Raw genomic sequence first — 14,838 nt, 5'->3', positions numbered from 1 at the left:
TGTCTTAATCTGAATGATTTTATAAGACCTTCTCTTTCTAGACAGTTGTTATCTGGGCATTGTAAGGAGAGTGATGTAGTTGAGAATACATTCAGTTATAAATATGATACAACTTATATCATACTTCTATCCTACATTCAATGGCTTAAGCTAAATCCAGCTCACTGCCTGCTTTTATATTGCCTGAGAATTAAGAATGGTTTTTACATTTTCAAATAGTTCAAAAAAACCTCAGAAAAATGTTTTGTGACACATACAATAATAATTCAAAGCATCCATAAATAAAGTTTTATTGAAGCAAAGCCACACCCATATTTTATCTATTATCTATGTCTGTTTTCATGTTACAATGGCAGAGTCAAGTAGCTGACAGAGACAGTATGGTTTGTAAAGTCTAAAACATTTACCATCCAACTGTTTGCAGAAGAAGTTAGCCCACCCTGGGTTTAAGCCATAAAAGCATTTATTGCTTACACAAGGGGAAGTTTGGAGGTCAGTGGTTGCAGGATTGTTTTGCTAATTCTATGATGCCAGCACACTGGGTTGGCACCTCTTCAGTTCTCTGGGTTGTCTCTTTATGGTTGCAAGATGCAGATGGCAGCAGCTCTGGGCATCATGGCCTCACACAAGGGACGGGAGAGGTTCACTTTTTATTTTGGGAACTATTTCCCAGAAATTCTCCAGTACAATTCCTCTTATTTGTATTCTTATTGGCCAGAACTAGATCATATCTACCCTGAGATGCAAAGGAGGGTTGGGAAGAGAGTGTTGGAAAAGGGGAGGGAATGATAAGATTGACTTAGATCAGGTGCAGCTTTCCCCCTGGGCAGGGCACATTGCTGCTTGAACAGCATCAGAGTTCTGTTACTAAGGAGGCGTGTCTGCCACAGGGAGTTTTGATGGAGGAGGTCTCCTGGAGGGTGGTGCACATGGGCATAGTGCTGTGGTTGAGGGATTTGACTCTGGTGCCAGGAAGACTGAATGCAACCCAGCTCTCTACTTCATGACTGCACAACCTCAGGCAAGCAACTACAGCTCTCTGTGATTCAGTTCCCTTGACATGAAAGTTTGGGCAAGTGTTAAGAGCTGTTTCAATGTTCACAGCTTTCTTGAGTGAGCCCTACATTAATTTCCCTGTGGAGGATTTAGAAGAGTGGCCCTGGAATGTGAGTGCCTGGGAGTTGTGAGTAGGAATCAAGTCATCTTTGGAGTCCTTGCAGGCAGGGCTTGGGTCTTGTTTGCATATGTGTCCCTGGGTTCTGGTTCTGGGTCAATTCACTACAGATAGATTTGCCAAATAACAGTTTGCTAATTTAACTGAATTACCATATAACAAATTTACTGAACTTCTGATTAATCAAAACCCAGTTGTGTTAATCGTTTATGAAACTTATAGCACTTATGTTTTGCAGATGCCTGCATTAAGCAATTTTGGGGAGGAGGATTTTTGTGTATTCTCAATTTCAATTTTCTTGGAAATAATGAATATCAAGAATTTTATGTACGTTGGTTTCACTCTTCCAGTGAATTTTCAGTCTAGTCAACTTTCTTATTTTTCTTCATTCTTGAATTGACTTTTATCAAGAAAGGGACCCATGTACAGGTAATAGATGAGGAATTATACCTGCGTATGTTTTCATGTGCGTTAACCAAACTTACCTGAATCAGATTGAATGATCTGCCTCAGTTCTTTGTACCCTGTTCCTTGTCACTTTGCAGTTCTTCCCATCAGATGTAGAATATATGTTTCCATCCCCTGACTTTAGGCTCAGCCATGTGACTCCCTTTGGCTAATGACATGGGGTGGGTGGAAATGACACTGCATCAGTGACAGCCTAGGCCTTACCAGGCCTTGTGTATTTCTGTTTGCCTCCCTGTGTCTCTGTCATGATCATGAGATGATAGGCAGCTGCACTATAGCCTAAACGGCGGAATGAACACACATGGAGCCGAACTTCTCTAGGCGACCCACCAAGCTGTGGCCCGAGGCAGAGCTTCCCCAGCCCACCTGCAGACCCATGAACTTGAGAATAAATGCTTCTTGTTGTATGCTACTGAGGTTCTGTGGTTGTTAATGTTGTATAAACTCACTAGACTTGACCTGGTGAATATGCATATCAGAGGAGAGCAGAAAAGTCAACGGTCTGGATTAAAAGTGGTTAATATTTACTGGACTTGGCATACTTACCTCACAGTTCTTTATAATGATTTTGCTAAGCATGAACATTGAACATGGCCTTTTTGCTGCCTTGAGGGTTTTACCCTTGATTTAACTGTCTGGAAATTGTGTTTGCAAATTTCTGCCTAGTTGGAATAACTCAATTGCTTTTTTTATGTTCAATGTATTTGTTGATCCAGATGTGGTGGATGTGGACTTTGTGTATGTTTTACAATCCAGATTTTGTAGATCCTCTTAATTAAGAGGAAAAGGAATAGCTGAGATTGGAAGTGGAAGCATATCTTTGGTGAATTAGTAATTCAGTGAACTGGCCATATGCCTCATAGTGAAATTGTTGAATTGGTTAATCTTGTGAATGGACTGTTGGTAGTTTGGCCATCTGGCAAACTATAGTTGGCGAGTTGATTTTAGGTGAATTGCTGCTTTTGCACCTAGTGTGATGAGTGACAGGTGGTAGATGCTCAAGAGCTGCAGAATGGATAAAACATATTGAAATGATGTCAGCATTATTAGTCTTTATCATTTGGAAAGGGTTTGAACCAGAAGTGGAAGCAGCCAGAAAAGAACTTATTTGAGAGATAGAAATAGTGTTCATATATTATCTTGCAACAAAAATACCAACTGTCCAAACTAATACATTAAATCCATATTTGAACTTATTAATTGATATATCCTGTATTCGCATAATACCTTATGCATATTTCAAAGCCCTTTCACATTCATTACTTCACTCATGTCTCATTGCAATCCTGTGATATCAATGAAGTATGCATTAATCATTCCCAATGTACAGTTTGACATGAAACATCATTTAGATTAGGTTTTAGCTGCAAGGGTCAGATTCTAAACCAAGATAAAAGTCAAAAAGTTAATGATCTGGATTAGAAATGTTCTCTATTTTGTTTCCCCATCCTTTCTAGTATTCATTCCCAAGGTCACTGCATGGCCCCGAATGGCTGCTGGAGCTCCAGCCATAATGGCAGCATCCTGTTATCAGAAAGCAGGAAGAGATAAAATAAGGCATGTCCCGTTCCTTGAGGTTTCAAGGGAGTCTGGGTAGTGTAATTTTCACTCCAGGTGGGCATGTGCCCTGATAAAAATTCAGGGGTTCTAATACTATAGACGGAAGTAGGAGAAAATAACTATTAGGAACACTAGCGACTTCTGTTCCAGGGTAAATCCAGCACAAAGCCTGGGCACAAATTAGGATATTCTGATTCCCAGACCAGAAGTTTCCTTCATTGTGGTTTCTCATCCCTGTTAGATTTTACTTTATGAAAATAATTTTGTTTAATTTTTTACTCTTAAAAAAGTTGACAGATAAAATTTATGTATTTATCATGTATGATACATTTTGAAATACATATATATATACACACACACACACACACACACATTATGGAATGGCAAAATCTAGCTAATTCACATACATTACTTCACAAAGTTATTGTTTTTGTGGTAATAACATTTAAAATGTATTCTCAGTAATTGAAGTAAAATTCACATTCAGCAAAATGTATAGGCCTTAAGTGTACAATCTAATGAGTTTTGACGAATTTATATTTCTGTGAACCGACTTCCCAGCCAAGATGTAGAATATTTCTATCACCCTGGAAACTTCTCTCCTGACTCCTTCCAGGCAATCTCCACCCTCCTCAGGCAAACACTGATCTAATTTCTCTCATCATGAATTAGTTTAACCTGTCCTAAGCTTGTTTAGATGAAAGCATGTACCCTTTTCTGTGTGGCTTCTTTCACTTTTTGGGTGAGATCATTCTTTGCTTGTCCTGTGCATTGTAGGAGCTTTCACAGCATCCCTGGCTTCTTCTACCCACTAGAGGTAAGTAGCACTCTTTTCCCAGCCAGGTTGTGACAATGGAAAATGTTCCCAGACCTTGTCGAATATCCTCTGGGGACAAAATTGCCCTTGGTTGAAAACCACTGATCCATAACTCATTCACACCAGACACAGAGAAGTGCTATTTCAGTTTCCTGACACTCGTGGTCTCTATTCCATGAGCCCCCTATTCTGAATGGTGTCATCTTATGCAAGGCCATGTGACTGAGTTCTTGATAAGCAGGGGCAATAGCTCATGGATCTCTGAAGAGCCACATGTAGAATAAGTACAAACATGGGGTGAATTGAATTTGTTCACAATTTCTGTTTCTTTCTTAACTTGTTCCCTACAAGGAAGTCTGAGATTTTCCTACAAGTGGATGTTGTTTTCTGCAAGTTGTTGCCTACAAGGAATTTGAGGCCCTGCTTCCCATGAGGTGGTCTGCCTGATTAGGAAGGGGAAAGGGTACAGGTCTCTAGGGACCAGCTTCTCTCACCTGACCACATGCCTCCTCCCCTAGTGTCTTAAGCACTGTGAACTCAGGGCTGAGCTGCCAGGTTCTAAGTTCTCTGCGGAACACCTTGGGGGGCAAGTCTACTTTGTTCTTCTTTTAAATCAGATGTAATTGAAACCCCAGTGGCTTAGCATTTCTCAGCATTTCTAAGCCTGAGGCTGCAGGGGAGCAGATCTTCTCTGTCTTGTGACTCCAGTGAGGCAGGAACTCTGGCTGGTAGTATGGCCATTTGTAATGCTTCTTGACTGGTGTACTGGGAAACCTGTGTGAGCCTAGGGCTGTTCTCAGGGTGTTATTTACCTCTCCGTGGTTAGAACAGAATAGATAACTGTGGTGAGAACCGCAAAGCCACAGAAACACTGGGGTGAGTTTTGTTTTGTGACCATGGGCTTCTTTGTAGCGATGATTGATTCCACCTTGAAAGTAAAGAGAATGTTTCCAGGAAGTGTATAGCACATTACAAGGGGCTTTCACGTCCATCTGATCTTTGAGGTGAACACAAGTACTAGGCTCTGGGATTCAGAGATGGAGAAGGTGTGATGTTAGTCCTTGGGGAACTTTCTTCTCTTAATATTTACTGAACACCAACAGTGTACCAAATACTGTGCTAAGAAGGCTGGGAAGATACATATCCAGTATTTTTCATTCTTTCTACATTCGCTGAATGCTACTGCATGGCTGGCACTGCAGTAAGCATTGGAGATGGAGTGGTGAGCAAGCGTCAACTCTGCCTTAAGGAAACCCACACTCCAGTGGGCAGATGGCCACTCAAAAACAATGGTAATTCAGTGTGGTAAGTGCTGGGATTCCAAAATGTCCTGAGAGAAGAGGGGCCCCAGGCTGAGAGGGCCTGTAAACTGGGGAGATGGACTTCCTATCTTGGAGAGGAATCCAGGGCAGCACATAGGATTGGCCCTTAACTTATCTTGGGATGGACTGGGAGTGGGATTTAGGGACCTACCTGTGAGGGAGGCATTATCTGCATGCTACAGTTGGACCCTGAGTCTCTGAGACATTAAAGAACTTTCTAGATCTTACACAAACACTCCCTGAAAAATCTGACTACAAATCCAGGAGTTCAGACTGTTAGTGCTTTCTTCTGTGAGAAACTTCTTGGTAAAGTTCCCCAGCTGATCTGAGAGTTTGGGGCTGGCCTTTCTTTGTCTCTGTAACTATACGCTCTATCAGTGATTTCCTTCTGGCTCATGGTGGTCTTTAATCGCTTGAGATTGCCCCACTCATGGAAGCAAGGAAGCTTTGTGGTCTGAGTGGAAGTGATGGCTCCCAGGCTCAGGTGGCCAGGAGTGTTACTGTAGGAGAGACTATGTGGATATACAAAACCTCAGCCACCTTGGACAGAGCTTAGTGTGGACCAGGACAACCTGCCAGTCAGTCAGTGAGCAGTCTTGGTGATGCCCTGAGGTGTTGAAAGCCTGGGCTATGAAGAAGGATGTGTCAGAGCATGAGGGGGCACTGGGATGTATGTGCGTGTGTGTGTGTGGGGGAGCGGTTCGGGGGCGTTGGACCTTTGTTGCCACTAGAGGATGTGATTGGAGAAAGTGAAGGTGCCAGTAAAGAGGAGAATCGTGTATGGATTGAGTTGAGCTGGGCCCTTGGAAGAGGACAAGCTCACCAAGTGACCAAGTGTAGAATATAAGAATTAGAGGGAGAAACAGAAATAAGAGGAGATGTTGATTGTCAAAAGAGGTCCACCAGGGAGATCACTTCTAAAGACTCTGAATGGTACGTGGAGAGGTTGAGGACACGGTTCTGTAAACCGAGGATAGAAAAGAAGGCCAGGAGCAGTGGCTCATGCCTGTAATTCCCGCACTTTGGGAGGCCGAAGTGGGTGGATTGTTTGAACTCAGGTGTTTAAGACCAGCCTGGGCAACATGGTGAAACTCTTCCTCTTCAAAAAATATAAAAATTAGCAGAGCACTCCAGCCTGGGTGACAAAGTAAGACTCTGTCTCAAAAAAAAAAAAAAAAAAAAAAAGAGAGAGAAAGAGGTGGAATGAAAGAAAGCTGTAGGCACAAGATAATTTAAAACACTCAAAGGCAATAGAAAGACATCTAACATGGAGACATGGAGACAGTAACACTATCCTGGCTGTTTCCACATTGTCCAATGAGGGGACTTACTAACTTCCTAATAGAGCTCCTCCTCTGATCTATTTCCACTGGACAGCGCTTTCCGTACTTTGGGTCTCTACATACTACAGACTTTGTCCGATTCTGCGGACAATGGAAAATCATCAAGTATGTTCATCTACTGGAAAGTAAAATTACTTTGGGACAGTTAGGGTCCCCAAAGGCCCTAACAGTCCTTCACAAATGGGTACTAATGTCTATCTACAGCTTTGTTTTTTGCTATTCTTTCCTTTATTCCAGCCACACACAAGGCCTTCGTACTTGCTCTCTGCCTTCTTGGAATGCTCTTCCTTTCTACACATAACTAACTCCTACTCATGTTTCCATTTCTAAGTCACAAGCGTCTCAGCTATGCAAGGGCTTTTATGTAATTCACTCACTCAGGGAAGAAGTCTTTTGTGTCATTTCAGGTCACACCACCCATATTGCTGCCTCTTGGTGACAACCTCATGGCTAACATACACAATGTGACTGAATTCATTTTTCTGGGACTTTTTCCTGATCAAGGGGCTCAGAGGGTTTGCTTTGTGATATTTCTGTTCTTGTACACAGCAATTGTGCTGGGGAATTTCCTCATTGTGCTCACTGTCATGAGCAGCAGAAGTCTTGCTTCCCCCATGTACTTCTTCCTCAGCTACCTCTCCTTCGTGGAGATCTGCTACTCCTCCGTTACAGCCCCCAAACTCATCTCGGATCTGCTGACTGAAAGGAAAGCCATATCTTGGTGGGGCTGCATGGCACAGCTTTTCTTCATGCATTTCTTTGGTGGCACGGAGATATTCCTGCTCACTGTGATGGCCTATGACCGCTATGTGGCCATCTGCAAGCCCCTCAGCTACACCACTATCATGAAACGGCAGGTGTGCGCTGTCCTTGTAGGAGTAGCATGGGTGGGAGGCTTCGTGCATTCCTTTGCCCAAATCCTTCTCGTCTTCCATTTGCCTTTCTGTGGCCCCAATGTGATCAATCACTATTTCTGTGACCTGCTTCCCCTTCTCAAACTTGCCTGCTCTGACACCTTCCTCATTGGTCTGCTGATTGTTGCCAATGGGGGGACCTTGTCTGTGATCAGTTTGGGGGTCCTCTTAGCATCCTATTTGGTCATATTGCTCCATCTGAGGGCCTGGAGCTCTGAGGGGCGGCGCAAAGCTCTCTCCACCTGCGGGTCTCATGTCACCGTGGTTAGCTTGTTCTTTGGGCCCTGCATCTTCATCTATCTGAGGCCTTCTACCACTCTGCCTGTAGACAAGGTGTTGGCTGTGTTCTACACGGTGATAACCCCACTCCTGAACCCTGTCATCTACTCCCTGAGAAATGCTGAAATGAAGAAGGCCATGAAGAGGCTGTGGATTAGGACACTAAGACTCAATGAGAAGTAGAGGCTAAGACTTGGTATTGATGCTTGGGTTCAGAACGATTGCTGAGTCCAAACTGAAGGCGCAGAATAGGTTGAAGGGAAAGTTCACAGGACTTGTTAGTTCCAGATTATTCTACCCGGCCTCCCTCTTTTAAAAAAAGTTCATTTTAATCATTTGGATAATATTTCCTTTTGTGCATGTACTAATTTTTTACCACCATAAATAACACTGTAGTAAATATTCTTGAATAGACATCTTTAATCATACTTCTGGTTTTCTTTTAGGCTTATTTCCTGGAGTGAATTTAGTGTTAGAGTGTAAAGACCTTTTGTGCATGGTGTTACATTGTTTCAACTACCTTGTGAAAGTACTCTTGACAGAACAGAATCCTGTCATTAAACACTTTTTTTTTGGATAAGAAATACGATTTTACATTGTCTTAAAGTATCTTTCCTCAGGATACCTAGGGGTATGAATTACAGAGAGAAAAATGTGACTTTATAGTCCCTCTCCTCTAAACAATTGCTCAAAGTTAACATCATGAGGAATGAGACCCATTGATGCCATGTACCTCTTGATATGGTGCACTGGAGAGGCACATAGTATCATTATTGTGCTATTCTTACCAAAAATACATAACCTGAGTCTAATCATAAAAAAACACAAGGAGAGCCCAAAGAACATCCTGCAAAACTACTGTGCTTCACTCTTCAAATGTGTAAAGATAAAGAAAGAAGGAAGAATTACTCCAGATTAAAGATAGGTGATGAGTAAAGGCAACATGTGATCCTCGATTGGATCTTGGATATCAGATAAAGGATATTTGTGGGACAAAACTCTGTAGAGGAGATAGTAAAGTTACATGGATGTTAATTTCCTGATTTTGATCATTGTACTGTGTTTGTCTCAGAGAATGTTCTTGGATTTAGGAATTGCTTATTGAGATATCTAGAGATAAAGGGACATCATGTTGGCAGGTTTCAAAACATTTCAGAAAAATTATCATTTTTATTGTATATCTTTAAGATGAGCAACTTGCTGTTTTGATTTACATATACTGTACACAGTGAAATTATTAGTCAGTCAAGCAAATTAACATGCCTATTACTTTCCAGTGTTTGCTTTTTTTTGTGGTAAAAGTACCTAAAATCTACTCTCAGCAAATTTCCAGCATATAATACCATATCATTTACTACAGTCCTTATGTTGCATATTAGATCTCTAGACTTATTTATTCTACGTAACTACAAGTTTGCATCCTTTGACATACTTCTCCACACTTCCATTGTATCAGAAAAAATTCTACCCATCTGTTTGTCTGCATATCTATTTCTTGAGAGAATGAAGGATAAAGCAAATATGGGAAAATACCAATATTTGGGAAATCTGGTTTAAGGGAAAACAGGAATTCTTTGTTCTGTATTGGAACTTTTTTGTAAGTCAAATCATTTTATAATAAAAAGTTAATAGTGGGGGAAGAGTGAGAGATGAGAAATTATTTAATGGTTACCATATACACTATTTGGGTGATGGCTATACTAAAAACCTAGACTTTCCCACTATGCAATATATCCATGTAACAAAACAACTTATGTACCCCCTAAATCTATAAAAATAAAAATAAAGATTTTAAATTAGAAAGACATCTTACTGTTGTTTAATTTGCCCTTTTAATTTTTCGTGATGAATGTTTTCATGTTTAATTGGTTTTGAGCCTGATTTACAAAGCTGCCAATGTTTAAAAGCTTTACATTTCTTTATAGTAAAATCTATCAGTTTAAAATTTTGTATTTCATTTTTTACCTTTTATTTTTACTTGACACATAATAATTATACATATTTATGAGATACAGAGTGATATTGTGACACATGCATACAATGTAAAATGATTCAGGATAGTTTTTAAAAAAAATGATTTATTCCATTGTTTTTGCATTTAGATTATCCTACACCGTTAATTAGAGGCATTATTTTCTTTGAAAAATTACTTAAATTTTTGATTTACTTTTGTACAAAGGTAGTCTTCATCAAATTTTAAAAATAAAATAAAAAGATACACAAGTGAACAGTTTCATTTCAATCCTTTCCCCATTCCTATTTCTCTTTTGGTTTTCTTAGTTTCCTGTATTTTTTTCCAGAGTTTCTTTTCTTTTTTTTTTTTTTTGAGACAGAGTCTTGCTTTGTTTTCCAGGCTGGAGTGCAGTGGCACAATCTCAGCTCATTGAACCCTCTGCCTCCCAGGTTCAAGTGATTCTCCTGCCTCAGCCTCCTGAGTAGTTGGGACTACACGCATGAGCCATCACACCCAGCTACCTTTTGCATTCTCAGTAGAGATGGAATTTCACTATGTTGGCCAAGGTCATCTTGAACTCCTGGCCTCATGTAATTCACCCCTCTTGGTCTCCCAAAGTGCTGGGATTACAGGCCTGAGCCACTGTGCCCAGCCTGTTTCAGAGAGTTTCTTTAAGCAAATACAAGTATAATATGTATGTTCTCATTTATTTCTACCTTTTACACGTGTGACAGCATTCTTTATTCTTTCTAAAAAAATGTGATACATGTGCAAAATGTGCAGGTTTGTTACATAGCCATATGTGTACCATGGTGGTTTGCTGCACCTATTGACCTGCCCTCTAAGTTCCTTCCCCTCACCCTCCAACTCCTTAACAGGCCCTGGTGTGTGTTGTTTCCCTCTCTGTGTCCATGTGTTCTCATTGTTCAACTCCCACTTATTAGTGAGAACATATGGTGTTTGCATACCATTAGTTTCTTAGGTAGTCTTCTACAGATGGGTATTTGGATTGTTTTCCAATAGTGTTGCAGCAAATAACCTTAATTTAAATATGTACAACTAATCTGTAAGATATATTTCCAGAAATAAAACTGTTGGAACAAATGTATGTTTTTCAAAGTTGGAGATTTCACATGTCCTGATTTTAAAATATATTACAAAGCTATAGTAATTAAAACAGTGTAGTACTGGCATAAAGACAGACATAGACTAATGGAATAGAATAGAGAGCCCAGACACAAATCCACATATCTATAATCTACTTTTTTTTGACAAGGGTGTCAAGAATAAACTATGAGGAAAGAACAGTCTTTTCAATAAATGGCATTAGGAAAACTGAATATCCACATGCAGAAGAATGAAATTAGACCCTTATCTCACTCTATACACAAAATCAACTCAAAATGATTTAAATATTTAAATGTAGAATCTGATACTATAACACTCCTAAAAGAAAACATAGGAAACTTAGGGGAAAAGCTTCGTGATGTTGAGTTTTGTAATGATTTCATGGGTTTGACACCAGAAGCACAGGCAACAAAAGCAAAATTTAAAAAGCGAGACTACATCAAACAAAAATGCTGCACAGCAAAAGAAACAATCAACAGAGTGAAAAGTCGACCTAAAGAATGGGAGAAAATATTTGCAAGCCATATATCTGCAAAGGGCTAATCTCTAAGATATATAAGGAACACATAAAACTCAATAGCAAAATAACCAATAACCTGATTTAAAAATGGGCTAAGAACTTAAATAGACATTTATCTAGAGACGATATAAAAATGACCAACAGGTATATGAAAAGATGCTGAATATCATGAATCGTCCAGGAAGTGTGTTATTTCTTTGTGATTGGATAGTGATGACCACATTGCCCTTCACAATAGTCATACCAACTTGTACTCTCACCAACAATTTTGTCTTTTCTGCAAAATGTATTGTTAAATTTTGGGATTTTGCTAATCTGATAGTTGAAAAATGGGAGCACAGGATAATTTAAATTTATATTTCTCTTATGTTGAATAATGTTGAAATAATTTTATTTATTTTTTGTCAAACAGATTCTGACAGATCTTTTCATATTTTTAAGGGCCATTTGTGGTTTTTGTAAACAGTTCCTATTATGTATTCATATTTGGGTTGTGGTTCTTATTATGGCCTAGGAACTATTTACATATAACAATTAGTCCTTTCCAACATGAATTGTAGGTATTTGTCCTGGTCATTGGTCTTTTGACTTTGTTTATGATTTTTTTTTCATACGGAAGTCTTTCCTTTTTATGTAAATTATTATTATTTTCCTTTTGGCTTATGCAGTATCCAGAGTCATGTTGTTTCTTATTCTGGAAGTTTTAGAGAATGTTTTAATACCTGGTGGGCTAGGCTCTTTTTTTCTTTGTTGGAAATGGATTTATAATGTTGGGAAAAATCCACACTGAGACAATGGATTACTCAGTTAGGCTAGTTTTACTTCCTGCAGGAAGGGTGCAATTCACCATTAGTCTTGCCACAACAGCACACCTGAACAAGGAGACAGGGACATTTATAACTTTCATAACCTGACACAGTTGCCCTACTGCTGTGTCCAGTTTCTATTGGCCAGAATGGGACCTCCCATTCTATGCTTGACCTGATTGGCTAAAAACTTGGAAATTTTCTAAAGAAGTAAAGGCAGAGGAGAACAAAGGAAAAGAAGAAGTAACTTGAGGAATGCTTAGAGAAGCAATAACATTTTCAAATAAGGAAGGGGAATCAGCTTTGACCTAAGATTTGCCTGGGTTTGTCCAGGCATGTCAGGACAAATATCCAGGTTAAAGTGTAAGAACTAAGAACACGGGATGCACTTATTTCTTTATTATGACTAATAGCTAAACTACTTTAAGATTATTAGCAAAAGCTTTAAAATAAATTAACCTTTGAAGAAATTTATTTATTCATAATGAACTAAGAGGAAACATTGAAGAGGAACCTTTTATTTATTCTCATTTCCTACATTCTTTTTCAAACTTCTCCTGGATATTTTTTAAAATATAAACTTTAAATATACTTTTATTTCTCTTTCTGCCCCCTATATCCTAAAAGAACCTATTATTAATTTGATTAAAATCAAATTTATAAATCTTTTTTAGCTCGTTGTAAATTCTGGATATCAGCCCTTTGTCAGATGGGTAGGCTGCAAAAATTTTTTCCCATTCTGTTGGTTGCCGATTCACTCTATTGACTGTTTCTTTTGCCGTGCAGAAGCTGTGGAGTTTGATTAGGTCCCATTTGTCTATTTTGGCTTTTGTTGCCAATGCTTTTGGTGTTTTGGTCATAAAGTCCTTGCCTACGCCTATGTCCTGAATGGTTTTGCCTAGGTTTCCTTCTAGTGTTTTTATGGTGTTAGGCCTTATGTTTAAGTCTTTAATCCATCTGGAGTCAATTTTAGTGTAAGGTGTCAGGAAGGGGTCGAGTTTCTGCTTTCTGCATATGGTTAGCCAGTTTTCCCAACACCACTTATTGAACAGGGAATCCTTTCCCCATTGCCTGTTTTTATCAGGTTTGTCAAAGATCGGGTGGTTGTAGATATGTTGTGTCGCCTCCGACGCCTCTGTTCTGTTCCATTGGTCTATATCTCTGTTTTGGTACCAGTACCATGCTGTTTTGATTACCGTAGCCTTGTAGTAGAGTTTGAAGTCCGGTAGTGTGATGCCTCCTGCTTTGTTCTTTTTGCTTAGAATTGACTTGGCTATGCGGGCTCTCTTTTGGTTCCATATGAAGTTTAAGGTGGTTTTTTCCAGTTCTGTGAAGAAGGTCATTGGTAGCTTGATGGGGATAGTGTTGAATCTGTAAATTACTTTGGGCAGTATGGCCATTTTCACGATATTAGTTCTTCCTAACCATGAACATGGAATGTTTCTCCATCTGTTTGTGTCCTCTCTTATTTCGTTGAGCAGTGGTTTGTAGTTCTCCTTGAAGAGGTCCTTTACGTTCCTTGTTAGTTGTATTCCTAGGTATTTTATTCTCTTTGTAGCAATTGTGAATGGCAGTTTGTTCTTGATTTGGCTCTCTTTAAGTCTATTATTGGTGTATAGGAATGCTTGTGATTTTTGCACATTGATTTTGTATCCTGAGACTTTGCTGAAGTTGCTTATCAGTTTCAGGAGATTTTGGGCTGAGATGATAGGGTCTTCTAGATATACAATCATGTCGTCTGCAAATAGAGACAATTTGACTTCCTCCTTTCCTAATTGAATACCCTTTATTTCTTTTTCTTGTCTGATTGCTCTGGCTAGAACTTCCAGTACTATATTGAACAGGAGTGGTGAGAGAGGGCATCCTTGTCTAGTGCCCGATTTCAAAGGGAATGCTTCCAGTTTTTGCCCATTCAGTATGATATTGGCTGTTGGTTTGTCATAAATAGCTTTTATTATTTTGAGGTACGTTCCGTCGATACCTAGTTTATTGAGAGTTTTTAGCATAAAGGGCTGTTGAATTTTGTCGAAGGCCTTCTCTGCATCAATTGAGATAATCATGTGGTTTTTGTCTTTGGTTCTGTTTATGTGGTGAATTACATTTATAGACTTGCGTATATTGAACCAGCCTTGCATCCCCGGGATGAATCCTACTTGATCATGGTGGATAAGCTTTTTGATGTGCTGTTGCAATCGACTTGCCAGTATTTTATTGAAGATTTTTGCATCTATGTTCATCATGGATATTGGCCTGTAATTTTCTTTTCTTGTTGAGTCTCTGCCGGGTTTTGGTATTAGGATGATGTTGGTCTCATAAAATGATTTGGGAAGGATTCCTTCTTTTTGGATTATTTGAAATAGTTTCAGTAGGAATGGTACCAGTTCCTCTTTGTATGTCTGGTAGAATTCGGCTGTGAACCCATCTGGACCTGGGCTTTTTTTGGGTGGTAGGCTCTTAATTGCTGCCTCGACTTCAGACCTTGTTATTGGTCTATTCAGGGTTTCGACTTCTTCCTGGTTTAGGCTTGGGAGGAGGCAACTGTCCAGGAATTTA

At 39.5% G+C, this 14,838-nt stretch overlaps 1 protein-coding gene across 1 annotated transcript; it reads left to right on the top strand.

The window, feature by feature from the left end:
- Positions 1–7,130: 7,130 nt before the first annotated feature.
- On the top strand, positions 7,131–8,060 carry LOC105717441 (olfactory receptor 4X2). The gene has a single exon (XM_012452645.2). It carries the CDS (start codon positions 7,131–7,133, stop codon positions 8,058–8,060), a length of 930 nt encoding a protein of 309 aa, XP_012308068.2.
- The last annotated feature ends 6,778 nt before the right edge of the window (positions 8,061–14,838 follow it).

The sequence above is a fragment of the Aotus nancymaae genome, unplaced genomic scaffold, assembly GCF_030222135.1.
Source record: "Aotus nancymaae isolate 86718 unplaced genomic scaffold, 86718_ANA_hifiasm-v0.15.2.pri h1tg000059l, whole genome shotgun sequence".
NCBI lineage: Eukaryota > Metazoa > Chordata > Mammalia > Primates > Aotidae > Aotus > Aotus nancymaae.
The sequence above is the reverse complement of the archived record's forward strand: the minus strand, read 5'-3'. Positions and strand labels throughout refer to the sequence as shown.

Coding starts and splice junctions, on each gene's coding strand:
- LOC105717441 (XM_012452645.2), top strand. CDS start 7,131: ATGGCTAACATACACAATGTGACTGAATTCATTTTTCTGGGACTTTTT.